The sequence below is a fragment of the Micropterus salmoides genome, unplaced genomic scaffold (genome assembly GCF_014851395.1).
Source record: "Micropterus salmoides isolate LMB-PRFRI ecotype aquatic unplaced genomic scaffold, ASM1485139v1 Ms_hic_scaffold_17, whole genome shotgun sequence".
NCBI lineage: Eukaryota > Metazoa > Chordata > Actinopteri > Centrarchiformes > Centrarchidae > Micropterus > Micropterus salmoides.
The window spans coordinates 20,655,342-20,672,291 of NW_024040817.1; the positions used below are offsets into that span (position 1 = coordinate 20,655,342).

General features: G+C 41.9%; 1 protein-coding gene across 3 annotated transcripts in view; it reads left to right on the top strand.

Annotated features, from left to right (window-relative positions):
* The first annotated feature begins 1,271 nt into the window (after positions 1-1,271).
* Positions 1,272-16,950, top strand: part of rapgef5a (Rap guanine nucleotide exchange factor (GEF) 5a) — a 62,385-nt gene continuing 46,706 nt past the window's right edge. For 2 of the 3 annotated variants that reach the window (XM_038724733.1, XM_038724734.1), the window contains exons 1-2: positions 1,272-1,629; positions 13,786-13,836. In XM_038724733.1, the coding sequence (XP_038580661.1) occupies positions 1,486-1,629; positions 13,786-13,836 (195 nt within the window). In that variant the 5' untranslated portion in view covers positions 1,272-1,485. The remainder of the gene's footprint in view (positions 1,630-13,785; positions 13,837-16,950) is intronic. The other variant, XM_038724735.1, reaches the window with a different exon arrangement.

Here is a 16,950-nt window from a genome sequence, read left to right on the forward strand (position 1 = left end):
CTGATGGCCGAATAGATTTTGTAGATTCCCCGGGAACTTCTCACAATGTGGTTACATCTCTCAGGTGAGACATGTGCGATGTTGCAGGTTTGTGACGTTATTTTTGGGTCTGCATGGAGGGTTCCATGTAGGCCCAAAAATGCCCAAAAGGTCACAACCCTGCCTTTGGTCGGCTTCAGTGTTCGAACTCTTGCTTACCCCCATGATTAGTTCGAGGGACCAATGTCACAACTTCCCATCATGGGCAGTAGCTGGATTTGTGGTGCATTCAAGCTCAACTATTCTATTCATGAACTCTTTGGAAACTGTTCCAGGAGTAAAAGTCCCCCCCCCCCCATCGGTCCTCTCTGCTGGACAAACGTAACGGCATAATCAGGGATTCATTCTGAGTCCTTCATTATGTTCATTAATTAAGACTTTAACTGCAAATAAGTTTTAAAATCCACAAGTGGTGCAGCCTATCAGAGGCATGAGAACAGGCTTCCCCTTAGATATCATCACTTTCCAACTCACTGCTCCCTCTTGCGCACCAGGTGCCAAATATCTGTGATGATATTGCCCTGCTGATTTTTCCATCAGGCTCTCGTTAATAGGAGGCACACGCTGGGGCGAGTTTAACTTCAATCTAACCAGCATGTTATGCAAACACATCTAGGAAGAGGGAAGACTTTAGAAGTACCATCTGATGGTGACTATTAGCATTATGAAAATGTATAGGGTAGGTGAAGCACTTAAGAGACATGGTGTCTCACCTTCAACAACCTGCAGCATGGAGGGGGTTGTGACCCTCTCATGTTTCAGCTCACCTGCTTTCCGCCTCAGGTTAAACCGGAATGCCAAGCTCCAGGCTTCATTCCCGCATGTTCACAGACAAAAGCTCCATACCTGAAAAATTAGCTGCCATGTCTCACGCAGTCCTACTTCCTCCCACAAAGAGATGTACACTGTGTGGCTGCTCTTTGTTTACCTATGGAAATTTGAGCCAGGTAATGTGGTGACGTAGCCCCACAGAGTGCCTTCTGCTTCCTTTCCCCCTCCCCCTGACTTTTGGATTACATTTACAACATATGCCTAAAATGATACTGTAATGTCAGCTGCACCGGTGCAACAGTTAAAATATGATGGCTTTAAATTTTCCTCGCTCCTTTACTTTATCAGACTGCTCAGATGCAATGTTTCTATGCACCTGTGACACCCCCCTCTCCTCCTCCTCCACGCACAAACACAAACCAACCTACTAGTACTGAGGAGTAGGACGCGCGAGCCATTGGGTGGAGCAGCAGCGTCGCGTGCTGCGGAATCCATTCAGTAGGTCGTAGCTGCGCGCGGTTTGGCTGCAGATGCAGGTCGCTGAGTGTGAGCGCGAGGCAGGGGGGGGAAATGGCGAACGGGAGCGGGCGGCGGTGCGCCTCGTGAGGATACAGTAGACACCCGGAGCGGAGACAGGCTGCAGCTCGAGGACTGACAGGAGAAAGGAAAGGAACCATGGAGGACTCTGAGCCCGCAGAGGACGGCTTGCTCGCGGGCTTGCGTTGGAACCGGAGCGCACGGGACCAGGCTCAGCTCAAACACAAAATCCGGGATCTGCCAGGGCTACTCAAGCACGGGCTGCACCTGCGGAAGAAGAGCGTGAGTACTTCAAACCGAGCGCTGGCTGACTGTCCGTCCTTCCGTGTTTAATGTTTTAGCAGCGCCTGACGCTTTTTATCTTTTCAATCCCATGTTTTTTACCCCCCGACACCGCTATGTGCTGTGAGGCTGTTTCGTAACCCCGTCACGATTCAGGTGTTTTCATTTTGTTACATGCATTACTGTCGCAGAGGCTGTGTGTGTGTGTGTGTGTGTGTGCGCGCGCGCGCGTGCGCTACATCCATAAAAACCAATTGCTGTTGGAGATCATACCTTCACACTCCGTAGTCAAGGCAACACTACCACCCCCAACAGATTCACTACACACAGCACTTACAATACAAAATACACACTTTTATATATATTTATATACAAAAAGCTCTGTGCACCTACACAACAAATGTTTTTTTCATTATTGATTATCCTGTAGGCTAGTTTGTTGAATTAACTCAGTAATTGTTTAAAAGCTTAAGGTGATGTATTCAAATGTATTATAGTTTCTTCCATCCAGCTATCCACAACTCAAATAGCCTATTATGTTTAGAATGATATGTAAGACAAAAAACCAGACATATTTGACATTTTTGTTTGATTATTTGACATTTTTGTTTGATTAAACGTCTTAAACAGCAAATCGATTATCAAAATTGTTGCAGATTAATATTCAGTCGACTAATTGTTATAGCTCTTTTCTGTAGTAAATAAACACATCTCTCTTTTATCTGTATTATAACCATCCCAGATGTAGATCTGACATCTAAAATGCACCTCTTGGGTTATCAGTTCTGGTTTCTGATGATTGGTCTACTAAGCGGTAAATGAGTGTGACTCTGTGTGCCCTGGTGTGGAACGAACACACCTGACAAGCCAAATATCTGCTCAGTGTCAGCTCCACTCGTCTTCATCATCGGCGGCAGCCAGGAGTGCCAGGACTTCCAGTCCCACTGGTGCCAAAAGATATGTTCTGCGAATATGCACTTTGGATAAAGGAGATGAACAGTTTGTCATATTACGTCTTGTCATTTTAATTGATGTTTAAAAGACTTATATTTTGAGGCTGCTTAGTGTTCCCGTTACCTGTCTGACTGATCCGATAAAATTCTCTTGTAGTAACAAATCAGTGATAGTAAATCCTGTTATTTATCTCAGAAGAGAATATGCAACAGTATAATGGAACCATAAAGAATGCATGGGTGAATGAATGGATTACTTGAATAGCAGACTGTGTTTCAGGCATTTAACTGTGGCACGTACCGCATCATCTTTGTGTTAATGTTCTGTGCCTGTGATTGAGCTTGAAGGCAAGGAAAGAAGGGAATACTGAGTAGATGAAGAGTAAATGTCTTCATCTAACTTTGTGTGTGCGTGCATGTGTGGGTGAGAGTGATGAGGCGTGGTTAAGTAGTGTAAAGGTATGGCTGTTCTGTGCAGACTGGTTCTCTCTAGACACTGTCAGTTGGCTGTACTTCACCTGACACACACACACATACACACTCAAACAGACTCACACTTGTTTGTATATGCACAATCTCCAAAAAGATGTGAGAGAGGAACTGCTGTGGATTGTTTTTGCTCTGCACTACAATAGCACACAAAAAATGGAAATGAAATTGTAAAAAAGATAATGGTGCCATGGTATCAAATGACAGCATCACCTTGTAACTTTCTTTTGTTGTCTTTCTGTCGACCGTTATGTTTTCGGGTTGTCCGTCCGTTTTATTCTTGTGAACGCGATATCTCGAGAATGCCTTGAGGGAGTTTCTTTGGCACAAACGTCGCCTTGGACTCGAGTGAACTTATATTTTGGTGGTCAAAGGTCAAGGTCACTGTGACCTCACAAAACACATATTTGGCCATCACTCTAGAATTCATACGCTAATTATGACAAAATTTCACACAGACGTCTTATTGGATAACTCATTACATATATTATGAGTTTGGACAGAAATGTATGTCAAGTGCGACTTGGCTGGTTGGCGAAGGCAAACAATCACGAGGCAGTAATTGTAGTTTGTTCTAAAAATTGGGGCCTGAAAAAAAATCAGCAAAACATCTGACATAGGCATTTTCACATTACCTCATGTGCTTCTTTGATGTTTGCTCACAGCTTATGAAGTGAATTGAAACTGCACAGAGCCATCTGTCGCCTTTGGTTCCAACCTGCAGCAGCCTCACCTTTAACAATCCTATTTTACATTATTTCTCTGTTGTGACTTGCTCTGGTATTCAGTTATCAGTCCTTTATTAGCTATAATATAACAGGAGCAGAGAGATTTGCTCAAAGGAACACTTTACTCACTTTGCACCTAGGGATGAAACGGTATGAAAATTTCATATCACGATTATAGTGACCAAAATTATCACGGTTATCAGTATTATTGGTATTGTAAAAATGTGCCAAAAAATATTAAAATGTACTGATACACACACTGAAACCATTTCAACAAGTTTTATACTGAAAACTACAAATACAATTGCCATTTTGTTTGCATAAAAAATAACTGCAAATAACTTTTGTAAACAAATGAAAATCTAAGTATGCATTATCAAGATTTTATTTTTTATATTATATAGGTAATACCATGATCCTGTGGACAATTACATGAAAACAAATAAGTCTTTAGAAGACAGTGATAGTAACTGTAATGAGCCCAAAACCTGAAATAAATACAGAGGAGTCTGCAGCATTTCTAGATATGCTGGTTGGTTGACTAAACTGCGTAACATGTTATCACGTGCAGTGGACGAATAGACTCTGCCGACACACAACGCACACAGCAATAGAACAATGTGTAGCGTTTTTACAAGAGCATCAACACTGAGAGCTTCAGTTTACACGCTGTTAGCAAGTCAGAGAGACAAACCAAAGCTAAAAGTTAACTCACCCTGCGTTCACTATGAGGTTATTTTCTTCTATCAAGTTTCCCTCAGCACTGTCATAAAAACTAAAATACGACCGGACTTTAGACTGGCTGAAAAATCTCCGTCGTGTTGTCATTGACCCAAACAAACCCACATTGCATTCTGCGCATGCGCGCCTGCTTCTGGGAGACGCTGGACAGTGTTTGCCGTGAGATTATAATAGCGCGGTTAACCGTACCCGGTTTTCATGGTAATTTAAATATGTACGGTAATAATAACCATCGGGAATTTTACCATGGCTTACCGCTAAACCGGTAATCGTTTCATCCCTATTTGCAGCTATCGCTACATTTGCCAGGGTGCTCTGTGCAGAAGTCACGCTGTATAAGGTAAACAGGGAAAACTTGGCTAGTTTTCTTTTCTCCTCCTCTAAAGAGTTGACCACAGCTCAGTCAATTGTCAGACTTGGGAGCCACATGTTAGAAAGCTAAAGTCACTCAACAATACATATGTGCAATGGACTTGACATTTTATGCTGTCAGAGAAAACATACGTGCATGAACCCACTGGTGAGGAAATGTGTCAGAGGAAGCCACAGGCTCAGGCTGCCGTTACTTTAGCTGGCCAGCAGCACCGCTATCTGGACTTGAAAGACAGATGCTGACAGGTCAAACTGATGGGTACTATTATCAATACTCTCAATCACCAAGTCGGTGCAAACAGTTTTACTGTGGACTGTTAGTTTTGGTTGGATTTCATTGCTGACACCAAAATAGAGGAAGAACCAGTGCGTGTGGCATTGTGGGACATGAAACTTTCTTCAAAGAACGCTGGTAAAAGTCATCAGAAAACAGCTGAGTTATAAGGCCTTGTCGACCCTAGCTCTGTGTGTGTCAACGTTTGATAATGTCGTAATATAGAATTTGTTGTAATGGTAATTTGCAGATAAATAGGTGTGGAGACGTTATTTGCAATTTGCACAGGCACACTAGTACAAGTACACTGGGATTACTGAAGGGTTTCCTTAGGCAATCAAAAAAAAAAAAGCAAGAACATGAAAACCACAAGGAATCTCCAAAACAAAAGTTAGACATACACATTATAATATGTGCATGTTCTGCATGTGAGTATGTGTTGTCGCAGTTGCCATTCAGTGTGTCTGCATTGTTAGTGCAAGCAAAGAAAACGATGCACGTTGAAGGGAGAGGAGGTGGAAATATACAGTAGCATTGTTTTAAGAAAGAATCGGAAACTACTGGATTATGGTGCAATCCCACTTTTGTTTGGGGTTGCAGATCATTAGTCTTTCTGTCTTCTTCTAATGGATATATGTCCATACTTGAAATTATATTGCTTCCCCCATACCGTACCAAATTTTATACCAGATTTTTTCATTTTTAAATGAGACATTTTTTTTAGGAAAAATAGACTAACTGTGGAGTCAAACCTTCTTGTGGATTAAAACTTGAACACAAACATAGACTTACAATTCTTTCCCTTCCAAACACTGTGTATAAATGTACAGTTTGCTGCTCAAGACAAATCGTTATGGCTGTAAAATGAGATTATCACAGTCCTATTGGAAGCTTTCAGAATTCATGATCACTCTCTTGGAGGAAAGTTGATGACATTCATCAGAAGATGATCTCATTTCTGCATTTGAAAACAGTGGCTTGTGATGTGTTTTTATGTCTGCCAGCAAAATATATATATATATAATCATAACTGCATCATACATTGAGATTAGAAAGATGAAAGGGCAAGTGAGGGGTGGAGAGAGAGAGAGAGAGAACATTTTCACACAGGTGGTGAACGCTTGTCTCAAAAGAACCTTAAGCGGAAGAATTCAAATATTGGGATACATCTATTTTCAAAGACAACCTTTCTAAAATCATGACCGTCTCAATTAATGAAATGAAAGTTTGAAATATAAAATGTGAGAATAAAGTGAAAAATACTGATCAAAATGTAAATTTGCTTGCACCAAATCGCAAGATATTCAGTTTAGGGCTGTACATATCGATTACTTTTCAAGTCGATTAATCTAAGACTAATTTTGTATATTCTAAAGAAAAAAAAGTTGCCTATTAACATACCAATTTATCCAAAATAAATATCAAAAACATGTCTAAACAATAAATCAATATTTTATTCAATCATCCAGATGAATCACATTAGAATAATGACAACCGATCTTAAAATGAATCAAATTTCCACGTCACTGATGTGTTGTGATAATAATGTTTCTGACATGGATTTATTTCAGTATTGAGTAATATGCAGTATGATAATCAAAAGTATTTCTGTATCAGTGTGGGGCAAAGAAAACAACTGAAACCATTACATACCACAGACAGTCACTGATTGTATGTAATCTTAGATTCAGCTGTTAATATGAAACGGCCGAATGTTAGATGACACATGGTGTAACGTTACGTTACCATGACAACAGCAGGGCAGAAATTACTTTTAACATGAAGGCGATGAAGAAATACATTTTAACAGACTACATGTCATCCTGCTGATAATGCGCAGTGCTTGTGTGGAGACAGAAAGTAAACAGGATTTGCGGTGCTGCCGTCAGCGCTCCGGGATACTTCGATACGATTCACGTGTTCATGCTGCTTCAGGTATTGGTGGGCAGCATTTGTGCTGCAGTGAAGCTCACGGGGCGAGCACCACGTTGTTGAGTGTCTGTCTAAAATAGTCCCAAACTTTAGACGGTCAAAGGCGTGGTCTTTCGTTGTGGGAGCTTGTCCGGGAATCCGACTAACACCGGGTGCAGCGACGCTTCAACTCACGTAATGCGAGTCGACGTATTTATGTAATCGATTACATCGCCCCAGCCCTAATTCAGTTCACTATGATTGAAGACTGAAAAAAACAGCAAACATTCATATCTGAGAGGCTAGAACTAGTGAATTTTCATACTTTTTTCTTAACAAATGACTTATTAGATTGATCGAAACTGTGGCTGATGTATTTTCTGTTTGATAGATAACTCCTGAAATTATCTATCGACAAATACGTTGTTATGTGTGTTGGCAGATAGGCGTGGGCTGGCACAGATATAGTGTGTGTGTGTGTGTGCGTCCATTGAGCTGTAGCTGCTTTGATGTCTCCATTTTGAATTCCTTGTATGACGAATCTGTCGAGGAGTCGACAGGAGCTTAGTGTGAATGTGAAGTGTGTGTGTGTGTGTGTGTGTGTGTGTGTGAGACGGGGCTTGCCAAGCATACCGTGCTACAGCTCTTCACTGTGCTCAGCAATCTAATCTGAGAGTAATCCATTTCTTGCAGATAATGACCCCGCTCTCTCCTGCGCTCTCTCTGTATACACACTTTGAAGTCATCACACAGATAAGCGTGTCAGCATGTGCTCTGTCTTTATAACTCTCATTCCTCCTCATTCATCCTGTCTTCTCTTCTCTTCTCTTCTGTCATTCTCTTCTGGCCTCCGGTGTACTGACAGCAATGGACTGTACACCCAGTGATGGAGGAGGGTGTCTTTGTGAGAAACTGTGGCACCGACAGACTCACAGGAACATGGCCAGACATTTCTCTCGTTGTGTGATACTGTATGAATGAATCGCCTCTAGTTGCTGGTGTGTCTCAAGTGTGTTTGTGAGAAGAGATGACAGTGGAGAAACAAAGACCTCTTGAAAGATCTGTATCCACCAGATAGGGAGACAAAGAGATGGAGAGATAAGCGAGAGAGACCGAGACAAAAGAGAAGAGAAAGACTGAGCAAGACAGGGATAGAGAGTCAGAAACAATTTATTTAGTCTGTGTGCTTGGCTGACTGGTGTGCTCTACTTAACCCCCAGTCCAAACACTGCATGTCTTCACAGAATACAAACAGAAAAAAAGCTCTCATCGTTACGGCTATCTTGGGGGACGTCCACACTGAGATGGTTTTTTTTCCACAACCAAAAACGGAGCTCTTTTGAAAATGTTTTCCAATCTGGGTAAATCTGAAACTCCGGACGTTGTGTTTTATTGTGAATGGGAAAAGCTGTGGTTTTGGGCTTTCTGTCACCTCCAGCCTTCGCTGTGCTCCCAGTATTACAGTAGGTCTGCAACTGACTGATTATTTTCTTTGTCGATTAATTCACAGATTTTCACCATTAAAATGTCGGAAAATGGCTCTGTATAACTTCCTGAAATCCAAGATGGTGTCTTCAAATTGCTTGTGCTGCCAACAATCCAAAACCTAAAGATATTAGTTCACTGTCACATAAAACAAAGAAAAGCAGGACAACCTCATAATTGAGAAACTAGAAACCAGAGGATGTGTCTTTCAGCTTGAATAATCTATTATCAAAATAGTTTCAAATAAATTTTCTGTTTATGGACTCAAGTGTGTTGTTGTCTCATGCTTCACTGCCGGATTAACTTGTGTTTATAAGTAAATTGTCAGCCTACTTTATGATTATAAAGTAGGGATTCGATTCCTCAGTGCAGCAGCGCAGGGGCTACTGTTTGCTTGGTCATCGAGTAAAGGTCAAATCACTATTTTGTGCTTGTTCAGTTCTCTGACAATAGAAACGTAAAAGTATGTAAATGGCAGCAACTAAATTGTGACTGTATTAAAACACGGTATAGGTGGTCACAGAGAGCAGGATGCTAGGGTTGGGCCGATAGACGATGCCATCATCCATCGGCGATGGCTGACAGATGGTCGATGGTTGAGCAGGTATAGTGATTATAAAACCCCGCCACTGGCAAAAAAAATCTAAATTTTTCACATAATACCTCCATGTGAAAACCTGCTTTCACATGGAGGTACATTATTATAAATGTTATCCGTTATCACGGCAGCAGGTGAACCGAAACCAACATCTGCACCGTGTGTTCACTGCTGCTTTACCTGGTCTGTGCTGTATCCTCCGTGACTTGTAACGTCATAGGCTACCAAGTTTTTAACCTAGTGAAGTCTGTGCGAGGGAACACATGCACATAAGACGACCGTTATGCCATTGTCCATCCCGATGTTTCAGTGTAGACATCGTTAGATGGAAATTTTGTAAACATCGCCCAACCCTACAGGATGGGTCCAGATACGTGTGGACATTGTCTTAAAGGAATACATTGACATTGTAGTAAATCTTGTCTTGTCAATATCACTTTAAAATCTGTCTGTGGTAAATATACAGTTAGGCTAATCCAGCAGCCGCTGATCTTATCTTAGCATGAAGACTGGAAACAGGCTGAACAGCTATACTGTCTCCGTCTAAAGGCTTCCGGGAGTCTCCGTTGTTGCCTGCCAACCTCATGGTGATAAGGAAGTCACTGCACCCGGTTAAGGCACTTTACCCTCTGGAAAACCACAAATTGTTGATTTTACGTTTTGGTTTGCTGTAAGACGGACTTAGTTACTTTTAGACATAGCCAGGCTAACTGTTTGTCCTTGTTTCCAGTCGTAAGTCTAAGCTAAGCTAACAAGGCAACTTGCAATAGCCTCGAATTTAATGCACAGACAGGAGAGTGATATCGCTCTTTTCTCCTTACTCTCAGCAAGAAAGCAAATATGCGTATTCTCCAGCATGTCAAACTATTCCTTAATGAAGACTTGCTTTGGATAATGTGTGTGTGCGAGTGTGCCTACTCCATTGCTCCTGTGCGTGAGTGTGTGACATGCCACACAGCATCATCGCTCTAATGAGGATCACACACACTGCTCTGTATCCCTCTAATCATCTCTCTATTTCAATTTCTTGCAAGTCAAAGCCACAGCTATGCATTTCTCTCCCTCTCTGTCTTTGTCTTGCTCACTTTTTCTCTCTATTGCAATTACAATTAAAATGATCTCACCGCCTCATCTCTCTCTCCCTGTCCATTTGTCATGCTCACATTCCCTGTCATATATTCATAGACTGTTGTGATTTGTTCACCCTCCCTCTCTTCTTTCTCCTCTTGCAGGTTAACCAGTTTATATTTCTTCATCTACATACATCTTCCAACGTGCTTCGGTGCTTTTCATTTGTTCCACTATTTGATCTGTATCTTTCTATTCGTCATCATCTGGTGGTTTGTTAATGTCAGCCAGTGAGAGGCGATTGTAGCACATTCTCAGTTTTCTGTAAAGGTTTCCAGAGGGAATCAACCCTACAACTCTTATCAGTGATCCTGCTTCACTGGCTAAGCTCACAGAATGGTTGCACGCCTATTGCAGGAGATTCTCATCTGTCTGTAATGAACGCTGGCAACATGATCCCCATCCTAATACAATTCTACGCTTTGCATTTTTATCAGATATTTTTAAAGCAGATACCAGTATCTGATATTGTCTCACACATATGCACCGATAAAGATGCTGTGTTGTATATTGTATTGTATATTCATCCTCTTTTCATCTTAATATTTTTGTGATCAACAGAGAAATTACTTTTTAATGTCAAGTTGAAAACAAATCTATAAGTTAAGTCTGTGTGGATTTTTATCAGTTTTATACAACTGGAACTGACATTTTCCCCCCATTCTCAGCAAATCTGCTCAACCTGGAGAGCATGGGTGAACAGCACATTTCAGGAAACCCATTTTGCCTCGGCCTTGTTATCTTGGTGAAAAATAATTCAGCGTTCTCTTGCAGACAGCAGCACGTTCCTCTCCAGGATTATTCTGCATTTTGCTGCATTCATTTTAGCTTCTATCTTCAAAGTGTTTCAAGGACTGCTGCAGAAATGCATCCCCTCTGCCATGACCAAGTATTTAGTAAGATGGTCAAAAAGCTTTTGTTCTCATCAGACCGTTGAAACTTCTTCCACTTTGTTTTAGAGTTGTTTGCTCAGCGTCTCCCATCTCAGCCATAAAACCTGTAGCTCTGTCAGAGTTTCTATAGGCCTCTTGATGGCCTCCCTCACTGCCCATGTTCACTCAGTGTTGTAGAAATATTATGAGCCAGGTGTCAGTTGTGATGAAGTTTTTCGGAAAAGTAATGAAGACTTACACAGCAATGTTTAATTTGACTTGGCAGAGGAGATGCAGTGCTGGCATACAACGTGCGAACACATGCAATGCCAACACCAAATCTGACGAAACCATCTTTTGGTCCCCAATTTATTTTTCTGTCTTTTCCCTCTAGTGTCTGTAGGTTTTTCCACACCAGGTCATTGCTATCTGGCCTAAACCAGAGCAGCCAGTCTGCCTGATGTTTGGACTCCAATGCATCACCTAAGTCACTTTGAAATCGAATAGTATCAATGATTTGCACTGTAATCTGTGGAGTTAGTAAATTCTGTAAACATATAAGATTCCCTGAGAACATAGATATCTGCTAGCCTGATGCCTGATCTACACTCTCTTATCAGTCCAGACAGGAAGAGAACAAGCGCCTTTCTAGTCTTTTCGACCATTCAAAGAGCTTTTACACTACATCACATTCACACACTGTGAGCCTAAGTGCTTAAACAGAAACTAACAGCCACCAGGGGTAATTCCATATCTTAATCTTGCCCAAGGACACTTCGACATGCAGCCTGGAAGAGCCGGGGATTGAACCGCTGACCTTCTGATAAACGGGCAACCCGCCCTAACTCCTGAGCCACAATCGCCCCATAAGCCAAACCTCATCTGATACCTGAACAAACCTGACTAATAAATTTCCCTCTCACCCCGTTATTGAGGATGGCTATTACTAACTATTGACCTTACTTTGCTCCCTATTCAGTGCCTTGACAATGCTCCAGAATCCTTCCACTGAGTGGTAGTTTTCAATAAAGCTGGCACAGATTTGCTTGGAATAGACAGACGATTGGAGTAGACATTTTGACATATCACAGTAGGGAAAAAAACAAATGTGAATAATAAAATGAATGGAGGCTGAATTCCATTTAGCTGCTTCAGTTTCAGGGTGCATGATGGGTCACTGATACATGGCTTTCTAGAACACTTGTTATGAGTAACAACTGTGCGGCTGTGCCTTTACCCCCCCTGACAAGTGAAAATGTCTGCTGTAAAAATAAAAAATAAAACGTCCTTTGTTTTGGTTATGTATAGTTTTAGCTAAAAAATTGACTAGCCAGCTATTGGACCCTGCAGATACAGGTGTATTTAATTTAAAATCACTTGTCACACCTTGATTACACACAGGCAATTCAACAAAATCCCTGCCTAAAGGTAATCTAGGTGTGTCATTGGTAAGGGGGTACATATTTATGCACTGTGCTTTATGTTTACTTAATTTAGACACATTTGTAGAGATTGTTCACTTTAACATCAGAGTGCTGATCAGCTTCAAAAAGCTTTGTCAAACCACTGTGATTTAGTGTTATAAAACAATAAAAACCTTTTATAGAGCCTGTAAAGGTTTCCCTGCATGGACCGGAATCTTACTGTAATGAAATGTTTTTTTAAAAATATAATTAATGCTGTATATTGGCCATATATTGGCAGTAAGAATTCACATCGGACCAGTACAAATGTTTTTTTTAAAGCTTGTATGACATAATTAAATTATAATAATGTAATGTTTGATATTTTTATATTTCTGTTCTATCTTTTATAAACCACAAGGACTCATAAAAACTGTTAAGAACTATTAGACTCAAGTATTATTATCTGATTTTATAAATGAGGCTGTGAAATAATTGAAGCAAGCTTTTAATTCAGCAGCAGAGCAACCAAGACTAGGTGGTACTAAATTAAAACATCACAATGTATTGCACTGCGGTGAAATAGGAAAACAGACTACCCTCCTCGAGCAGTAAAACTTTTTAAATCAATTTTATGATCATTGTGTTGCCAAAGTGTCAAACGCTGTCATCTAGCTCCTCTCGCATCATAATAATCCATAAAGACTAAGAATTTATTTTCTGGTAAGGGAAGTAGAGGTGGAGTGTGATATACCCGGGGCAAAGGCTACATAGTAACCATTAAGAGACCCTAAAACTAACTCTTTATAATGGTGTCATTGTAATATAGGGGAAGTTGGACTGACAATTTTATTTGCACGGACAGATTTTATTGATGAGAAATTGAACTGATCAATGTCATTTTAAGATTGTTTACTATTGCACTGATTTTGTATTGATGAGAGCTTGAGTGAATTTGTATCAAACCATTTAGGTCAAATTATCGTCATACCCTTTACGGGTAGAAATGGAGGGCCATGTTCTAAGGGCCAAGTGTATTGCAGTAACAGGGTACTGCTGTCAGTTTAAACAAAACCTGACTAATGCTTTTGGAATGGCAAAACTGGTCTAGCTCATCTCAGTCTTGTTTGTTCAGTGTATTTACTGTGTGTGTGTCATTGTGTTTTGGCTCTGATGGCTTTTGTGTATTTTTGTTTCAACAGCAGTCACCTGACACTATCCCCGGACCAAGCAGTGGACCTGCAGTACACAAGGTAAGGAAACGCACACAGGTGATGTCATCCCGGTTTTGCTATGAAGCGAAAATGTGTTTGTTTAGCCCCAATACAGATGACATCAGTGGTTATATTACCTTGGGCTTTTTCCAATTAAGTTTCACCAGCTACACACATGCACAAAGACACGCACACACACACTCAGAGAGAGCCTTAATTTGTCATGCATCACAATAATGTGGTTTGGCAAATATTAAAAGCACTGTACTCTGAAAAGGCCTTAGGACTGAAATATCTACCGTGAGTATAGGTTTCTTTAAACATTTAAAACAGAAGAAGAAGAAGAAGAAGTTTTATTTATATAGCGCCTTTCCAGAGCTCAAGGTCGCTTTACATGGTACATTTACAATACATTTACACACTAACACACAACTTAACACATAGGATACATATAGTCACATTTAAACAAAATACATCTTAAATAGATATGTTTTTAACTGTGTCTTGAATGTAGCCACAGATGAAATATTTCGAAGTGAAAGGGGCAGTGAATTCCATAATTTTGGAGCATTAACACTAAATGACCTTCCATCTACTGTAGACAACCGGAAACGAGGGATGGACAATAAACCAAGTTCAGTTGATCTGAGAGACTGTGCAGGGCGGTAGGTGATCAGACAAATATGGGGGTGCAAGACCATTTAATGCCTTAAATGTTAGAAGCAATACCTTAAAGTGGATACGTGATGCCAAAACATAGGCAAAAGAAATAAAAAGTTTTAAGAAATGAAAGAAATCACCATCTGTAGCTTGGTTGCTGCTTATTTATGTGCACTGCTGTTACCCCTGTGCCAAAAGTCTTTGTATGTACTCAGCACTGTTGTATTTTTTTATCGGTTGTATTTCACTACATTTTCTTTTATATCTTGCCTCAGTGGAAATGGCTATACCTGTAACATTGATGTGGTATCCAAAGCTGTATGACGCTGGTAAAAATAAAAATGGCCCATGAGCACCTAAGCAGGGAGGTGTTTTCCAAAAAAAGCTTTAATCTTGATCCTAGCTAAGCCTATTTGCTACGTCAGAGTGATTCTCTAAAACCCATTTCGGTAGATAAAAGTTAATGTGCCATTTGGCAAGGTTTTTAGAAAAGCTTGAAAATCTGAATCAAAACATGTGTCAGCAAAGGTAGGGTTGTAAATTGTAAAGAAAATTGTCATTGTTTATCAAAACTTGATCGAACATGATACTCTCAAGTCATTTTCTTGTATTGGCAACACCCATAACTGAAGAAAATGCCAATCTCAGCTCAGCAAACCACAGTGTGGGAAGTAAAATTTGAGGGCTGGCTGTATGAGAGTGTTTGAGCCCAGGTTCTTTGAAGGGCATTGGTGACACCACCTTGTTGCCACAATGATTATCAGTAATCCTGTTTTGAGGTCAGAAACCTCCTTTGAGACCAAGACACACAGTGTAAAATTCACGTACGTAGACTGCATTTTTCTGATTAGGACGGTAGCGAAGGTTACGATATGGTAACCCTTCTTCTATAAGCACAGGCGGAGCCCTCTACTGGACTCTATGGGTACTACCTCCTCCAATCACACGCACGCACTTGCCTACTGAAATTTTATCTTGCACGTAGCCGACCAATAGGACGTCGCTACCGATATGACGTATAAATAGCAGTGTCCCTACTGCCTCAGCATCCAACCACCTCTTCAGCAGACGGCGTCAGAGCAGCAGGGCTCATCGGTAGAGGGCTCCGCCTGTGCTTATAGAACTAAGGTTACCATATCGTAACCTTCGTTCTATCTCACACAGGCTCCGCCCTCTACTGGACTCTTTGGGTACAGTGGGTGGAGCCCGATGACTGTCTGCGCTAGCCGCGACAAGCCAAAGTGCACCACACCAACCCGGTCGGCCACAGGCCGGCCAAAGACCTGACCACCACTTCACCTAGTGACAGAGTGGTGGGACACCCCTGAGAAGGTCGCTGGACCAATAGGGGCTTCTCGCTGGAACGTCAGGCACTGCCAGTGTATGTTCACTTTTCAGATCCTAGGTCGCATTTGCGAGCTGGATCCCGAGAAGGAGCCCGACATATCCAAGAGATAGAAACGCACAAATGGGCACAGTAAGGGCCAAGATGCCATTGTGCAGATCTCTTCGACACACACCCCGCTGAAAAAGGGTCGTAGACACTTCCACACTTCTGAGTGGAATGTGTGCACACACTGCTAAGGGTGGGTCTGTTCCCGCCTGTATCCAAGCTTGGAAAATTCACTCACAAAGCCAGCTGGCCAGGCTCTTCTTGGACAGGGTTTTTACTGACTGCACTATCACTGAAACAGACGAACTGCACAACAGATGCACTCTCACCTCCCTGCACCCTAAGTGGGGTATGGGGGTAGAAAGCATCCAGATTTATTGTCCTGGACCTGAACATGCTCCTTATGTTCTTAAGAACAAAGGAGGTGTGTTGTCTCAATCTGGCTGCACTGTGGACACCAAGAATCAGCATGTAGCTGGGGTGAAACGACTCACCTTCTTAGCAGGGGTGAGAGCAAGGCGCAGGTCTGTTCAAGAGATAGCATTTTCAATGAGGACTGCTCCAGAGGCTCATAAGGTGCAGATATTAGAGCCACCAACACAAGCAGCAAGTCCTACTGAGGTGCTGAGAGACATGACACCGGTCGCTGTCTTCTCACACCCTGCGCATCATGAGGGAGTGGGTGAAGACTGTTCTGTCACCAAACCCCCTGTGACAGGAGAGATAGCTGCAGTGCCCTTTCTCCATCAGACCTTGCAGGAAAGAGAAAACGGATCCCACCGAACAGGTAGGCAGATCCGTCTCCCTCTCAATGCATCAACTCTGAAAGCACAACCACTTAGCTTACAGCAAGACGTGCTGGAGACTGCCCGCCGTTTGGATGGTCTGAACGACCTCAGCGGCTAGACCAGCCTGAGTCTGCCTCTCCAGCCTCGCTGGTCCAACACCTTCATTGTGCATATGAAGCTTCACCCTTGAGACAGAGCCCCCCAGACCATAGGTACAGGCCAGGGCTCTGTTGCTGTAGGCTGCGTCACTTCTAACAGAATGACGAACGACCATTCCCACCTCACCTAACTGGAGGGATGAGATGGGGTGGG